Raw genomic sequence first — 17,007 nt, 5'->3', positions numbered from 1 at the left:
TTCACAAATGGTTAGCATTTTTTAACAATAAAAAATTTTTTAACCTAAAGTGTGTCCATTTTTCTCAGGCATAATTCTACATTATATTCTCAGTGGACTACAATATAGTGTAAACATAAACTTTATACGCATTGGGAAAGCCAAAAAATTTATGTAATTCACTTTATTGGTGATATTCACTTTATTGCAATGGTTTGGAACTGAAACCACACTATCTCTGAGCCTGTATAGCTGACAAAAACAAAAACTCTTTAGGATCAACTTGGGAACCAATACCAGTTTAGCAGTAGGATTTAATGAAATTAAATTTTAGTACAGAAATTTCTTTCTTCTAACTGGTGTATACACACATAATTTTAAATAAGAAGATATTGGGTGGGGGTTGGACAGAGGGAAATGGACCAATTACTTTATATGACTTTGAGTTTTCATATCAAACAAAAAGTGTAAGGTTCAGCACAAATAATCCATAGGTGAACTCAATCATATTAACAGATTGTGCTTAATTCAATAATGCTTTAGCTTGTGCACTGAGAAAGGATTAATGAATAGGAATCTTATGAATACACCAAATCCCTACCTCCACCTCCCAAAATAAACTATGAAGGAAAAAAAATGAAGGAAAGGGGGAAAAAAAAAAAAGCTGAGCAGATGAGACAGCAGAGAAAGGATGGATAATGTTCAGAAACTTAGTGGGCTTCCTAATTCAGTATCCATACAAACAGACTTCCATTTCCAGCCACTCATATACCAAGGAATCTACTTTTTTTAGAAGAATCTGTTCTTACTGCTTACCTCCAGCTAAGAGTCAGAAAGCTAGATGTACTTTTTCCCTGTTTCCTCACTACGCAGTCCAGATGCAGGGAATATGATGCAATGTCTCCAATAAACACTTACTAATGTTCAGAGATTAATGTCTGAAATTTGTAAATATTGTGATAACTGTTATATTCCCAGGTGTTGCGCTCATAATTTGAAATCAGCCTATAGAACAAAGGTGATCTTTGCTTCATTTGACATTAAAAGAACTATACTGATTATGTCCCCACTATTTCTGGTCTATATATTTGAGCATTAATGTATACAACTCTGTATCAAGTATTAAAGGAATTAAAATGTATATGATGATGCCCATGCCCTCAAGATTATCCATGAAAAGTTAAACAGTTAAAAACAAGAGATGTCATCATTTATCCTTCACATGCATGACAGCCAATGAGTGCCTTAGCTCTGAAGACAGACAAAAGCATTGAGCAGTTCCTCAGAGTAGGGTTTTAAACTAGTCCTTAAGGGTTACTTTTCTAAACCTCATAATTTAATCCTAAATCTGAAAAAGAAGTCTGGATCAACAAAAACATTAGTTAGGTAAAGTACTTTAAAATAAAGGACATAAACGACATTTCAACGTCACTGAAATGACAATGAACGATGAAGCAATATTCACACTGAATGCTGATATTTTCAAACTACTGAAGTCACTAGAAATACTGGAGAAGTCCAATTTGAACACTTTCCCCAGAAGAAAATGCCACTTTTAAAAGTATGGTTTAACAAAGTTTTAGCTATAAGGCTATTCATTCCAGGACTGTTTTAGTAGTTAAAAAAAAAAAAAAACTGGCTACCACCCAAGAAAAATGTATGTTAAAATCATAAATGGAATACAATGTAACTATTTAAAACAACAGAGTACAATATTTATTGACATGAGGAGATAGTCACTCCAGTAACTCCATTTCGAGTGAAAAAACTACTACTCAGTATGTAGAATTATCCCATTTTGTAAACAAATACAAATGTACTTTAGAGATACAAATAACCAATTAAAGATAATTATGAGTGATAGAATTTATAAGTAATGTTTATGTTTTTCATAGTACTTAGACTTTGAAAGTGCCTGCAATGAACACCTATCAATTCTGCAATAAGAGAAAAGAATATATCATTATAAAAATATTAATTCTGTGTTCCTGACTGATGAATGCCTTTCACCACCTTGGCAGGTTAGAAGACATTTAAAGATGTTTTTAAGTTCTTCTCACCCACAGTCAGTGGATGATAGAAACTGTTTCAAGATCAACTTTTGCCCAAGGGTCAAAACTCTGTTAGAAAATAAAAGTATTCTCAGCAGGAGTTTAATTAAATTTACAGCTGACAAACATCAGACTTTTCAGGTAACTTGCAGCACTTTGTGAGCTAAGAAAATAAACTATTAAAACATCGTTTTTCAACAAGGAAAAGGATATCGGGGACTTTGAAGTAATGTGCTACACATGTGAATCCCAAACAAAATAATCTCAACATGAATATGAGCTGAAAACCCAGAGGTACAAAAGCCAAGCCTGTCAGCAGAGTTCCAGCACGGTCCAGGCTTCTTAAGAATGAGGGAAGGGAGGACTTTCCTGGCGGTCCAGGGGTTAAGACTTCACGTTCCAATGCAGGGGGTGTGGGTTCAGTCCCTGGTCAGGGAACCCAGATTCCACAGGCCTGACGGCCAAAACACCAAAACATAAAACAAGCAATATTGAAACAAATTCAATAAAGACTTCAAAAAATTGTCCACATTAAAAAAAAAATCATCAGGGAAGGAAGCAGTAACAGACCTAAGCTATTTTAAGTATTGAAGAGGAAAAAGCTAATGAAAAATAGGTTGTGGATAGTAAGGACTCATACAGTAATAAAACAATGGTTAATCCTTTGCATTTGACTCAAATGCTAGCAGTTCATTGCAATCATCACCACACCCACCCTTCCTACTGATTAGAAAATATTGCACCTGGTTAAAAAAAATTTAAGGGGCAGCAATATTTATTTTATACAGCTTGCTAGATAAAATCCTCCACAAGGGATCCATCCAAGAAAATAAATAAAAGGGTCTGTAATAGCGAGAAGGTTGGGAACCAAGACTGGAAGGAATCTTCAGCGGCCCCCAGAGACCAATGACACCCCTTGGTGTCCCAGAGGATGGCAAGGCAGTGGGCAGGGCTGCAGATGGTATGCGAGGTGGGAACCAGCCAGCGTGGCCAAGTGGCACTGTCAGTACTGACCTGATGACCAGGGGCACTGAGAGAGGAGGCGGGGCAGGGGTTCAACAATAGGCCCCTGCAATCCCCATCTGAGCACCTAGTATTTTAAAAAATAAACACAAGCTGCTATAGTCGGGGTTGCCAATTCTTCTTTTCTTCCCATTTGCTGCTGCACTGAATCACCAGCCCAACTCTGGACACCTGGTTCTAACAACCAGGCAGCATGGCCGCATTATTAATAATCACAGGGCAGGGTGCCAAGAGCCCATCTAATCTGGCTCTTTGGCTCTGTTCTAAACCCTACTTTACAGGGTAAAAGCTGTCCTAAAGGGCTGAAAAAATTGCTCAGTTTTTCCAAACATATATTTTAGAGTTCATCCTCATAGGCTATTTATTTGCAACAAAATACTGTGGCTATTTCCTCTTATAAAAACAAAAAAAAAGAAAACAATGGGCTCCCCTAGTGGTTCAGGGGTTAAGACTCAGTGCTTGCACTGCAGGGAGAACAGGTGTGATCCCTGGTGAGGGAACTAAGATCCTGAAAGTGGTGTGCTGAGGCCCCAAACCAACAATAACAAAACAAAACACCCCGCTTAATAGTTCTTTCTGTAGTAATACCAATTTGGTTCCCTCCATCCCCTCACATCTTCCTATGAGCTATTCATATTTCTCTTACCTAAAAATCTGTTTCCTGCTAAGCATTTATTTTCTCTTTTATTTTTGCCAGTTGTGTGTTCTAAATATAACTTGTCAATGTTTGCCTTTTCAAAAAGGCAAAGAATGATTATTTAGCAGATTGTGGCAGACTACTTAAATATAGCCTTTCAATAATGCACAGCACTTTTATTTAAAAAAATCAATGTTTCACTTGAGATATTTTCCCCATCCTATGCTTATATGAAAAAAGTTACCTGGTAGAGATGCACCAGTTTTCAATAGCTTAAATGTCTATTTGTCAACTCCCTGAAAGGACTACAGAGTGCACGAATCACTTTGGTCCTCTCGACTGGCAAATAATTGAACTCTGCTGGCCCTAGAGCCCTGCAACTTTCATTACACAGCCCAGCCAGCCAGCAAGGCTCCATGAGACCTGACTAGTCCAAGATGCCAAGGCACGAATTCCCCAAGATGCCCCTGCAGGAGCCCACGCAGCTGGCCTTGCTGACCCCCCAAGTTCACTAACTTGAAACATTCCATTCAAACTTGATTGTGCTCAAGTAAAAACTAAGAACTTAGGTAACAGAACTCCCAATGTGTGTGCAATGCTCAGTCATGTCTGACTCTTTGTCACCCCATGGACTTCAGCCCGCAAGGCTCCTCTGTCCATGGGATTCTCCAGGCAAGAATACTGGAGTGGGTAGCCATTCCCTTCTCCAGGGGAACTGAACCTGCATCTCCTGCACAGGTGGCTCTGTGGTCAAGAATCTGTCTGCCAATGCAGGAGACCCGGGTTCGATCCTGGAGTCGGGAAGACCCTCTGGAGAAGGGAATGGCTAACACTCGAGTATTCTTGCCTGGAGAATACCATGGACAGAGGAGCCTGGAGGGGTACAGTTCATGGGGTAGCAAAGTGTGGGACAAAACTGAGCACAACAGTACTCCCAAAATAAATGTTAAAAGGGACTGTCTCATCAAACGTGACTCAGGATTTGAGCCCCAGTATTTAAAATTTCTCAGGTTACTTCCCCATGTTTAAGTAGCTGTTAATAGTAAAACACATAAACTATTTATTCACTTTAGAAAAACACTACTAGGTAAAATGAACAGACTTTCATGAACTATGAGAAAGAACTATTAAGTGGTTTTAAGACTTACAGGGTTTCCAAAAACATTAAAATGGTGGGGGGGGGCTATTTGAAGTTAGGAAATGATGGTAATTTTGAAAATGCCTGGACTTTTAAACATAGGAAATGCACATATGTTATGAAAGTTAATTTTTTAAAAGTGTATTATACTCAACAGTGTATTATACTCAATAGAACTATTCAAAAGCTTTGAAACTCATCCTTTCATATAAAATTTGATGTGCTAATTAATATGTCCTTATGGAATTTTAAGTCGCCTAGAGATTAGATGTTATTCGTTTCCTCTTAGTAACAAAATATATTATACTCTCTTCTGTGGCATTTTATTTATGAGAATATGACATCCATTAATGAATAATTTCACACAACGAATGGTCAGGTTCAATGATTCAGCCATGGTCACTAGGATCATGCGACTGCATGAGATTCTAAAGTAACATAAGTTCTCTCTGGGGTTCATTCTCTTTTTATTAAAATGGATAACAAGTGCTTATATTTAAATATACATGGCAGGGACTATGGGGCTTCCCTGATGGCTCAGCAAGTAAGGAATCTGCTTGCAGTGCAGGAGACTCGGGTTCGATCCCTGGGTTGGGAAGATTCCCTGAAGGAGGCAATGCCAACCCACTCCAGTCTTCTTGCCTAGAAAATTTCATGGATAGAGGAGACTAGCAGGCTACAGTCCATGGGGTCGTACAGACCTCTACAAATGCAACTTAGCAGTAATATTTTTTCTCATTAATAACATAGAAAGAAAATATAGGGAAACATTTAAATTTTACAGTCATTCAGAAAAAAACTAAGTCAGAAATAGTATAACAAAGAAATCGCCATGGATTCACATTCCACACCAGAAAAAGAGCAAGTAAGCAGGTACTTTAATTTCCCTAAGCCAGCTAGTGGATTACATCTACTTCAGAAGTAAGGTAAACATAGCTCAATGGAGTCTTTCTTATTCAGAAGCACTTTTCAGGCTACAGATTCTGAAATCTTTTCTCAACAGTGCTCCTCAGTTAATATTGACCTGCCTGACTACCAGCTGAAAAGAGGAGTGACTCAAGTTTTAAACCAATTTTTCCTATTGATTTAATTGAACAAGAGCACATCAAAGAGATGTGTCATCTATTTCTGCTTTTCAATTTGACCCCACATAAAACTCTCTTTTGGGTGAGTGTTAAGTTATGGAAAGTGTATGGACTAAGTGAGCATTTTTGCAGGGCACCAATGTAGAAGTTCAGTCTGGGGTCCCCCCGCCTTACATGGATGAGAACCTGATGGTTTGGTGGTTTTCTCCACTGAGAAAGTCAAAGCTACTCAAACCTATTTTTTAATTTACTGTGGAAAATAACTTAATAGCATGAATCAAAGCCACTGGACTAAAGGAAATATACACTTAAAAAATAACAAGAATGGGACTTCCCCAGTGGTACAGTGGATAAGAACCTGCCTGCCAACACAGGTGACTTGGGTTCAATCCCTGGTCAAGGAAGATTCCACATGCCTTGGAGAAAACAAAGCCTATGAACCACAACTACTGAGCCCACACTCTAGGGCCTGTAAGCAACAACTACTGAGCCTGTGTGCCCCAACTATGAAGCCGCCTGCCCTAGAGCCCCTGAGATTCAACTGCTGAGCCTGGGTGCTGTAACTCCTGAAGCCCATGCACCACAGAGCCTGTGCTCTGCAACAAGAGAAGCTACTGCAATGAGAAGCCCCTGTTCACCACAACTAGAGAAAGCCCGTGTGCACCAACCAAAACAAATAAAGAATTAAAAAAAAAATAACAAGAATGGATTGATGGATAGACAAATGATTAAGCAAATATAGCAAAATGGGTATTTTGGAATCTAGATGGTGGGCATATGTGTGCTAAGTATACAATGGTTTCAAGTTTTCTGGATGTTTGAAAATTTTCATAACAATGCTGGAGGAAAATTATTCAAAATTAAAATCACAGTGAAGGAGACAGCAGGCCCCATGGGAAAAACCTAAGTCTGGAAGGGAAGACTGGTTCTCAGCCTAACCCCAGGAACTCACAGAGTTTAAAACTGGAAAGGGCCTTGGGAATCCTCCAGAACAAGTAAAATACATGGTTTTGAGTCTGTGAAAAATGAGAAAAATAGGAGCATAGCATTTTCTAAGAAACTAAAAACTTTTTTTTTTCTTTCTGAGATTGTATGTCTCTACACTTCTGGTTCAAAATATCCTTTATTTCATAAAATGTTAGTATAGGAGATAAGAAATTTGGCTTTTTATGTCCTCACTTAGCAGTCAAATCTGGTCACCCTTGATTTCTGATCAATGTCCTCATCTCCTGTCTTGACCTTCGGCAAGAATCCCCCTACCCTTGATGCTTCCTCTTAGTAATTTTCCATCCACTGACCTCATCGCTCCACTCTTCGGTTATAAATTTCCAGCTGTCTTTACTGTACTGGGAGTTTAATCTTATCTCTCTCCTCATTACAATGTCCCTACTGCCAACAGTCTTGAATCAAGTCTTTCTTACCATTTTAAGTAACAGGATAATTTCTTCTTTAATCATATCTTTGTACAGGTATGTATAAAGGTCTTGGGACCTTCAGGTACAGAGACCTTGGCACCTAATCATAATACTTGCTGAAAAGAACAATTTGCTTCCCTAGTGTGACCTGAAGGCTCCAAATACTGAGGTTTGAAATTTCCCAGAAGCATTAAGACATTCAAAACAAAACAAACAACTTCCCTCACCCCTCAGTTTTGGTCTCTTATAATCGTAATACATGATTTCATTTCAACTTAATTTCAAAGAATAACTCTAAAGGGGGAAAGACTATGCCATAAACTTCTCTTCAGGATGATGACTATGTCATAATTATGGACCCAGCATAGGAATGCCATGATTTTATTGATTGGATGAGAAAAACAAAGCGAGCAGCTGAATATTATTTATTTCCTGAGGGAAAATCTCATAAATTCAAGGGAAAAATTATCAGTCATCTGTTAAAATTAGGCAAATCAGAGAAAATCATAAAGACACTTAATTCTTAAATTAACTTATTTTTAAAATGTTTTAATTAAGAAAACAATTCCATTTACAACTGCATCAAAAAAATACCTAAGAATAAATTTAACTATGGATGTGGAAGACCTGTACATTAAAAACTATAAGACACTAATAACTTAAGTTGAAGAAACTACAAGTTGATGAAAAGATATTCTATGATTACAAGTTGAAAGAATTTTGTTAAAATGTACACACTACCCAAAGCAATCTACAGATTCAATGCAATTCCTATAAAAATTACAATGGCATCTTTCACAGAAATAGAACAAACCATCCGAAAATTTGTATGGAACCACAAAAGACCTCAAATAACCAAGAAATCTTGAACAAGAACAAAACTGGAGGCATCACACTTCCAGATTGAAAGCTAAAGTGACAGTAATATAAACAGTAGGGTATTGGCATGAAAACAGACACACACAGATCAATGGAACAGAGTGGAGAGTCCAGAAACAGACTCACAACTATATGGTTAATTAGTTTAGGACAAAACAACCAAGAATATACCACGGGGAAAGGTCAGCCTCTTCAATAAGTGGTGTTGGGGGAAATGGACAACACAGGTAAAAGAAAAACTAGATTACTGTCTTACATCATATATGAAATTAACATAAGATGGATTAAAGACTTGAATGTAAGATATGAAAATTCCTAGAAGAAAACATAGGCACTAATCTCCTTGACATTGATCTTAGTAATGATTTTTTTGGATCTGACACCAAAACCGAAGGTAACAAAAGTAAAAATAAACAAAACAGGCTACATCAAACTCAAAGCTTCTGCACAACAAAGGAAGCCATTAGTAAAATAAAAAATCTACTGAATGGGAGAAAATATTTGCAAGTCATATATCTGATAAGGAGTTTATATCCAAAATATATAAAGAACTTATACAATTCAATAGCAAAACAAACAAAAACCCCAAAATCCTTAATTTTTAAAATGAGCAGAAGATACATTTTGCCAAAGATATACACGTAGCCAACAGGTACACGAGAAAATGTTCAGTATCACTCATCATGAATGGAATGCAAATCAAAACCACAATAAAATACCATCTCACGCCTCTGAGAATGGCTATTATCAAAAAAATGACAAATAACAAGTGCTGATAATGATGTGGAAAAAAGGGAACCTTTGTGCGCTATTCATGGGAAGGTAAATTATCGAGACCAAGATGGAAAACAGTAGAGAGGTCTCTCAAAAAATTAAAAACAGAACTATTATATGATCTAGCAACTTCACCTGTAAGCATTTATCTGAAGGAAACAAAATGCTAACTCAAAAAGGTATCTACATTTCCAAGTTCATTGCACCATTATTTATACCAGCCAAGACATGGAAACAACCTAAGTGTCAACTGATAGATGAATGAATAAAGAAAATATGATATATATATATATATATAAAACATATATATATATATATATTTAAAATGGAATATTACTCAGCCACAAAAAAGGATATCCTACCATTTGCGACAACATGAATGGACCTTAGTGCCTTATATTAAATGAAATAATTCAGAGAAAGACAAACACCATATGATCTCACTAATATTTAGAATCTTAGAAAAGAAACAACCAAACTCATAGAGAACAGATTGATGGCTGCCACAGACAGGGCCTGAAATGAAGGTGGTCAAATTGTACAAACTTCCAGTTATAAAATAAGTCTTGGGAATGTAATGTACAGCATGGTGACTATAGTTAATAACACTGTACTGTTTATTTTAAAGTTACTAAAGTTTTCACAAGAAAAAAATTGTATCTGTGGGTATTGATGGGTGTTGCCTATCTCATGGCTGAAGTGACAGGTGATCATTTCATAGTACATGCATGTATTGAATCATCATGTTGTACATTTGAAGTCAGTATATGTCAATTATATGTTAATTTTTAAAATTGTCTAGAATAACACATTTTTAGAAGTCAATTCTATTATGCAGTCAGCTTTAAATTATCAGCCAATATTGATGTAACTGGGCTTCCCTGGAGGCTCAGACAGTAAAGAGTCTGCCTGCAATTCGGGAAACCTGGGTTCGATCCCTGGGTTGGGGAAGATCCCCTGGAGGTGGGCATGGCAGTCAACACCAGTATTCTTGCCTGGAGAATCCCCACGGACAGAGGAGACTTGAGGGCTACAGTCCATGGGGTCACAAAGAATAGGACAGGACTGAGCAACTAAGCATAGCACCTGGATGTAACCATAACAAGGAAGCACTGTGTGGTGGAACAAAGTCAGAGATGATGTCTGTCTAACTGGGGCTGAAACACAGGATAAACACAATCTCTCACAAGAATTAAATCTTCTGTCTGGAGCATCACTAGTCTTTGATGAAGTGGAGCCATTTTTCTAAGAAAAGGAACAGCCCAGGAGCTCCACCCCAGAGGAAATGACTTCATTATAATCTGAAAAATGGAAGAGAGCTTAGCCACCTGCTTTAAAGTAGGAAATTAATACTTTCTGCAGGTTAGTGGAAAGGTAGATGAAATATTTTAGACTACTTTGCACCGATCTTCAGAAAACTGCTAAGGAGAGCTCTGTTAAGTCAATCCCCCCCCCCAACAGTACACCCCATTCATTTTCCCCCCTTATCCAACAAGAAGTAGAGAACCTAAAGTTTCTTCAGTTACAAAAGTCAAAGAGGAAGTTCCCAGGGAGGAGCTCGGCTATCAGGTGTAAGAGGGGTGGGTGTAGAGGTCAGAAGGGAAAACAAAGGCCAGGGGATTTCTGAGCTTCGGGGCCAGGGAGAAATAGTGGTTTCTCTGTCATGACCTCTACAGAGCTAACTAATGTGATTTATTTGTAATTGCTAATTAGGGCCCATGACTGGGAGATGGAACAGCCTACAGATTCCAAACTAAATCCAAATACTTGTGGGCTGTTTGCTGGATTTAAATAAGGTTATTTCACCAACATTTTCACTACCTTCATGAGACAAAAAGAACTTATATAATGTACACTTAACAGAAGCTCTCAAAGTAGCTTTCTTTAAATACGCATGTCTGGGGCACTTTCGTAAGAAAAATAATAGGTATACAGCTATAATCTAAGTAAAATGATGTTGTAACTATGGTTTATTCTTCCTGTACAAGCAAAGAAATCTATCATTGATAAAACTTGAATATGATGGTTTCATAGAGCACTGCACATTCTCTGGCATTATCTACTGTTGTAGTTTTAAGCACAAACTCCACATTCACTTGGATCTCTATGTCCAACTGACCATCAGTAGGGAAGAGGTTGGGCAAACAGATCAAAGAGAAGGAAAGTCAAAAAGCACTCCTAATCCATTAAAAACTGAACCCATTTCCAGGTGCTTGTAGCACTTGGGTAGTATTTAAACTTGTGAAGAAAGATAGGAAGCAGCTGCCCTATAAGGTCTCTGGGTCAGAACATTGCTTCCCATGGTTCTGTCTGAGCTGGTCTAACAGGCTAAGTCAGTAATTTAATACCAAACTGAAAAATAAAACTTGCTAATCCACGTTTTCGTAAAGATTTTAACTCAGTGATTATTGTCTGTAACTGCATTGTTTTATAGCCTAACAGACAGCCCTGAAACAAATGGCTAAACTTTTCAACCACAATAGGAGGCTTTCTGAGGAGCCAGGAAATTCCATGTAACACAGTGCCAATACATACTGAATAGAGGGTTTTCTGTTTCTAGATCCCCAAATCTTACAGGGATCACTTATGCTAATTCTCTAGTTCTATAACCTATAGAGGAGCTTCCTTGGTGGCTCAGCAGTAAAGAATCTTCCTGCCAATGCAGGAGATTCCTGGGTTGGGAAGATCCCCTGGAGAAGGAAATGGCAACTCACTCCAGTATTCTTGCCTGGGAAATCTCATGGACAGAGGAACCTGGTGGGCTATAGTCCATGGGGCTGCAAGAAGTTGTACACAACTTAGTGACTAAACAACAACATAACCTATAGAGCAACTCCTTTTGAAAAGGATTAACAGTAAGCTGCAAAAACTAGACCATTTCTCCTTTTATTCTTTTTTTCTACCATACAAAGGTTCAACATTAGAGTTCACTCTCCTCTAACTCCTCAGTTACCAAGTGATGTCAGTTCCTCCTCCTCAGGAAGGCTTACAAAGTAGCTCACTTTCTAGAACGGTAAGCAAACTACCTGTGATTCAGGCTGTGACTCACACCCCTCTGATCCCCACTCTGAGCAATCTTCTTACCAATTCTCTCTCTCTCTGGTACCTTCTAAAACAAAGATAATTCCTCCTCCCAGTAGATCCTGGGCAGTAATACTGGCAGCTGCCTCTGACCATAACCACAGTTCCTATTTGTCTTTCTCTTCCCTTCCCTATTTCAACCATTTTAATCATTCGGGATGTATTGTCTCAGGAAGATAAAGTATAGTTCAAGGTTTGAGAAAGTAGTTCAGCACAAGGGAAGTGGCAAGACAATGTTAGTGGTTAATCGGGGATACTGATAGATGTGCCATAGTGTAACACACTGGAGGGAGGTAGTTTGGGCTTCCTTGGTGGCTCAGATGGTTAAGAATCTGCCTGCAATGCAGGAGACCTGGGTTAGATCTCTGGGTTGGGAAGACCCCCTGGAGAAGGGAATGGCAATCCACTCCAGTATTTTTGCCTGGAAAATTCCATGGACAGAGGAATCTGGTGGGCTACAGTCCATGGAGCAGGGAGGAAGTTTGGTGTTATGGGCTCTGCAGTCATACCGCTTAAGTGCAAATACAGGCTCTGCTAAGGTGACAAGACTCTGCACAAGTTGGTTAACCATGCAGTGTGTCTGTAACCTTATCTATTAGATGGAAATGTTAGCACCTACCTCACAGGATTGTTGTGAGAATCAAAGGATATGATATAAACCTGAAAACAGTACAATCACTAAACAGTAAGCATTATGCTAGTTAGTTTTGAAATGTATAGTATGTATACATTCATGAAATGTATAGTATGTTCTTTTGAAATGTATAGTATGTGTACATGAAATAGTATATATAGTACACATACTATACATTTCAAAAGAATGAGGTAATTCTATATTATTTTCTTGGAATAAAGTCCATGACATAGTGTTTTATGAAACTACAGAATAACATGTTTAGTTTGAGTCTATTTGAGAAAGGAAAAAGAAGAGCAGGATATATATTTATAGGTGCATCCAACTAAGTCTACAAAGGCAGGTACCACTACCCAAACACAGAACTGTCTGGGTAGGTGGGGGTGGGGGATGGCTTACATCTGTATACAGGTCTTTGCTTGAATTCACAAGTATATATTAATTTCATAACTAGCTTTAAATACTAAACATTTTACAGTGGCCTTTCTAATCTTCCAACTGAACCTCCCTTATATTCTAATCAAGGAAAAGATTAGCTTCTTGGAGATAAGGAAGCTGTGGCTCCGGGAGGAGGAGGTACAACTCCTCCCACGGGTCTCATTTCAGATTCCCTTAAAGTCTACATAGCCCTTTGTACATCATCTGCTTGCCACAATTTTCAAACTGATCGTTTTTTTCCCCCTTCCCCTTCCTTCTTGCTATCTGAGGTACTCCTTTTACTGTGTTTCAAGTAGCTTCCACACTGTACTTTAACATCTTTCTTCCTAGCTCTCATAACTTTCTCACCACTTGCTTGCTTATCTCTCTGCCCTTCAGACCTCGATGCCATGGCCTTGGTGAACCCACTGGAGTGACAACGGGTGCCTACACATTTTGACAGGCACAAGCGCCCCTTTTACAGAACTGTAGGACCAAGTTTGCTCCAAGTTGATTTTTGCCTTGCAAAAGTCCAAATGATCTTCCAAGCAAATGGTGGGTTTGGCGGAGTCCGAGGTGGTATTTTAGTCAGGAAATAGTACTTGCTGCTTTGGAAGGCACTTTTCAACCACACAAGTGTTTTTGCTTTAGCTTTCTCCTGAAAGGTATAATAATATTTTGTACCTCCCTCACCCCAATGTTCTCTACCACGCCTGCCCTTTATTATGGGTTAATTTTTATTGTTTTAGCACTCATCACTCTCACTTGTTTCCTATTTTTCACCCTCTAGTCACCTACCGCCATTTATACATATTTTCTATTTCAGCACGTGGGGAAACAACTGTATGATGAAAGGGGAAGGAAAACAGAATTCGGAGTTCTCGGACGAGCGTCTTGCAAACTATCTGTCACCACGGAACCCGGAGCGTCTGGGATCACGCCTGCTCGGGGCTATCCGGGCCACCAGTACAGGGTCAGCATCAAAGCGCCCGGCTTCGGGAGAGCCGATTGGTGCCCCGGTGAACCAATCAGCGGGCAAGGCTGTGCACCGGCAGGGGAGGGCCAAGATTATAGAGCGGATGGAGTTAAAGGAAAAGGGGCAGGTGTGCCAGGCAAGGTTTCGCGTGCACTTTTGCACCCACCGAGTCATTATTAATCACGAAACTCTGGTCTCCTAAATTCTACCTTCTGAACTTCCCCGTTTTATAACGCTGTATAGGGGAAATAAACAGTCCTTATCCTACCATTCATAAGACGCTCAATGGAAGAGCTGTAGAGCTGGGGGTGGGGAGGCCATTAAAATCCTTCCTCTCTCCTTTCCCAGTTCCACTCCAGGTGGTCAACGTAACGCAATCGGTTCTTGAAATAGTAAATCACTCAACCTCACACTTAATCGCCAAAGCTGATTACCAAAACGCTTTCATTAGACACCTGGAAGAAGTTGCCCCCCCCCCAAGGATTGGGGGAAACAGTATTGGCATTCACTAAAGGTTTTCCCACCCGCAAAAAGAGAAGCCAAGGAGCTCTTAGGCTGAAGTCTGAAAAACAGACCTTCTGAGCTGTGCAACCAAGCGCCGGACCGCGGCCGCCGGGACAACCGCCCCCAACGCCCCAACCCCCGGCGCAGAGACAGTTTCTCCAAGCTCTATCCCACAAACTTCACGCGGAGGCACAAAGATTTGGGGGGATGGGCGCACAGACACCAGATTTCAAACTTCAGCAGGGCTGTTTCACGCACTTTCTTCCTAGTGACACCCCGGATTCACAGCCGCGTCCAGCCTTAGCTTTCCCACGGTCCAGCGCTGCCACCCACCACCCATCTACCACCCAAACCTGGGCTGGAGACGCCGCGTCCTTGGGGCTGGGGGAAAGGGGAGGAGGAGAAGAGAGGAATGGCCAGCATAAGTTAAGAGGTGCCCTCCGCGGCCTGGACGCCGGCAGCCAGCGGAGGGCCCTGGGGCCGAGGAACAAGGAGAGAGGAGAGCTGGAACCGTGCGGGGAAGGGCCGCGAGGAGAGCAGGGGCGCCGCCGGTGTCGCTGCACTCACTCTGCGTAGCCAGTGGCCCAGGGCAGCCGCCGGGTCTCCTTGAGGATGAGGATAGGGCGGGCGATGTGGTCGGCGCTGCACTCCACCTCGTCCTGAGACAGCCCCAGGAACTCGGGTCGCCCGTAGGGGAAGCGCAGGGGCAGGTCCGAGCCTCCGCAGCCGCCGCTGCCGTGCTCGGAGCCTGAGCTGCCAGCCATGATGCCGCCCATGAAATTGGCCACGGCAGATTTCACTCGAGTGAGCATATTACTCCGGCGCCCGGCAGCAGCGGTGCGAGCAGGGGGCGGCGGCGGGGGCCGGGCGAGGCGTAGCGTGGGGCATGCAGGCTGCGGCGGGCGCCGAGCGCACGGGCAGCCGGGCCGCGGGGCGCGCCGCGCGACTCCCAGAGCCTAATGCTGCAGGGGGCCGAGCCCCGGCCTCCCGCGCTTCGTGCCGCCGCCGCCTCCCCCCGCTACACTTCCGCAACCGAGCGGCATGGAGCGGACCCCCGGCCCGGCCGGGGGAGACGCCGAGCGCTCCGGGAGCGGCTGCGCGGCTGCAGCTTGTAGCAGGTCCCTTCCCCGCCCGCAGCGCTCGACTCCTGCGTGAGCGGAACTGAGCCCACCCAGCAAGCCCGCGGAGCCGGCGCGGCTGCTGCCACGGCTACCGCCGCCGTCGAGTCATGTGATAATCCCGCTGCAAGGGCTCCAGCGGCTCCCGGGGCCGTGGCTCAGCCCCTCCCCTGCCGGCCGGAGCGAGGCTCGCACCCGGACCGTGACCTCCTGTGGGAGGGAGCGCCAGGCCCCGTCGGTACCTGGCGGAGGGGATGGGGGGCGCTGTGAGCCGGTGGCGATACAGGTGTCAGGGGAGGTCACGTGGAGCCGGGCCGCCGGGAAAAGCCAGTTGAGGAATCCACTCGCGGAGGAATGCTGCCTACGCTTTCAAGAAGGGAAACTTCGGGCGCTGGAGGGGAAAAGGTAGACAGGTGGAATCCCGATGGGGCTGCTCCAGGTACTGGAGTGGAAAAGAGGAGCACCAGGTGTGAGAGACTTCGGAGCAAAAAGCAACAACCTTCAGTGGTTGCACAAAAATCATTAAGTTTTTCCCGAAGCATTTCTAGAATTACTTTTCTTTTTCTTTCAGTACCACCACACGCATCATTATCTCCGGAGCAGACCCTGTTTCGAAACCAGAGTAAGGTTGATGGCCAAGAAAACAAAAGAGCTCTAAGAAATAAGAAGCAAGCACTGTTTTACCTAGTAATTAATTGCTTAATAGGTTTATACAAGCATTTTCCTTCAACATAGCAACAAAACCGGAGTATCTTTTCAAAGCTGACCTTGTTTATTATTGATACACTTAATGCAGCCTTTTCTTTATTCAAAACATTGTTATAAAATTATCCAAGGACACTTTAAAATGGAAGGGATTTTAAAAAAACAAAGCAATTCAAATGCCAAAGTAAAAATGAATAAATGTCTGCAACCATAACATTTGGTGGTAATCTTGCATTAAAACAAAACGTTTGTGAAAAATCGATAAATGTGCTTCATCAGGGGGTAACGTTTGTTAAATATTGGCTTAAAATATTTTTTTTTTCAAGAGAGCTGTATCCTGTTCATGTTTACTTATTCTGTTTCCTGCTCCTATGTTTACCTACCATGTAATTTGCCAAGATTCTGTGTTACTTGTGGAGGTACGCACTGAAAGTCTCAGTTGGAAATCGGGAAGGAATACAGGCCCTTTTCTCAGTAAGTGGGGGCGGGCGAAAGAGCAGCCCAGGTTTTGGAGGGCAAGAAAATTCTTTGAACAGGAATTAGCATCCTGGCTTTTAGGGGAGGACTGAGTAAACTTCACTGATTCCCTTT

General features: G+C 41.5%; 1 protein-coding gene across 1 annotated transcript in view; it reads right to left on the bottom strand.

Annotated features, from left to right (window-relative positions):
• Positions 1–15,825, bottom strand: part of PPM1H (protein phosphatase, Mg2+/Mn2+ dependent 1H) — a 301,134-nt gene extending 285,309 nt beyond the window's left edge. Inside the window, exon 1 of the mRNA XM_081588932.1 lies at positions 15,161–15,825. Within this exon, the coding sequence (XP_081445058.1) occupies positions 15,161–15,405 (245 nt within the window). The 5' untranslated portion in view covers positions 15,406–15,825. The remainder of the gene's footprint in view (positions 1–15,160) is intronic.
• Between the last annotated feature and the right edge of the window lie 1,182 nt (positions 15,826–17,007).

Source organism: Giraffa tippelskirchi, chromosome 4, assembly GCF_054371585.1.
Source record: "Giraffa tippelskirchi isolate mGirTip1 chromosome 4, T2T-mGirTip1v1.2.pri, whole genome shotgun sequence".
Classification (NCBI taxonomy): domain Eukaryota; kingdom Metazoa; phylum Chordata; class Mammalia; order Artiodactyla; family Giraffidae; genus Giraffa; species Giraffa tippelskirchi.
The sequence above is the reverse complement of the archived record's forward strand: the minus strand, read 5'-3'. Positions and strand labels throughout refer to the sequence as shown.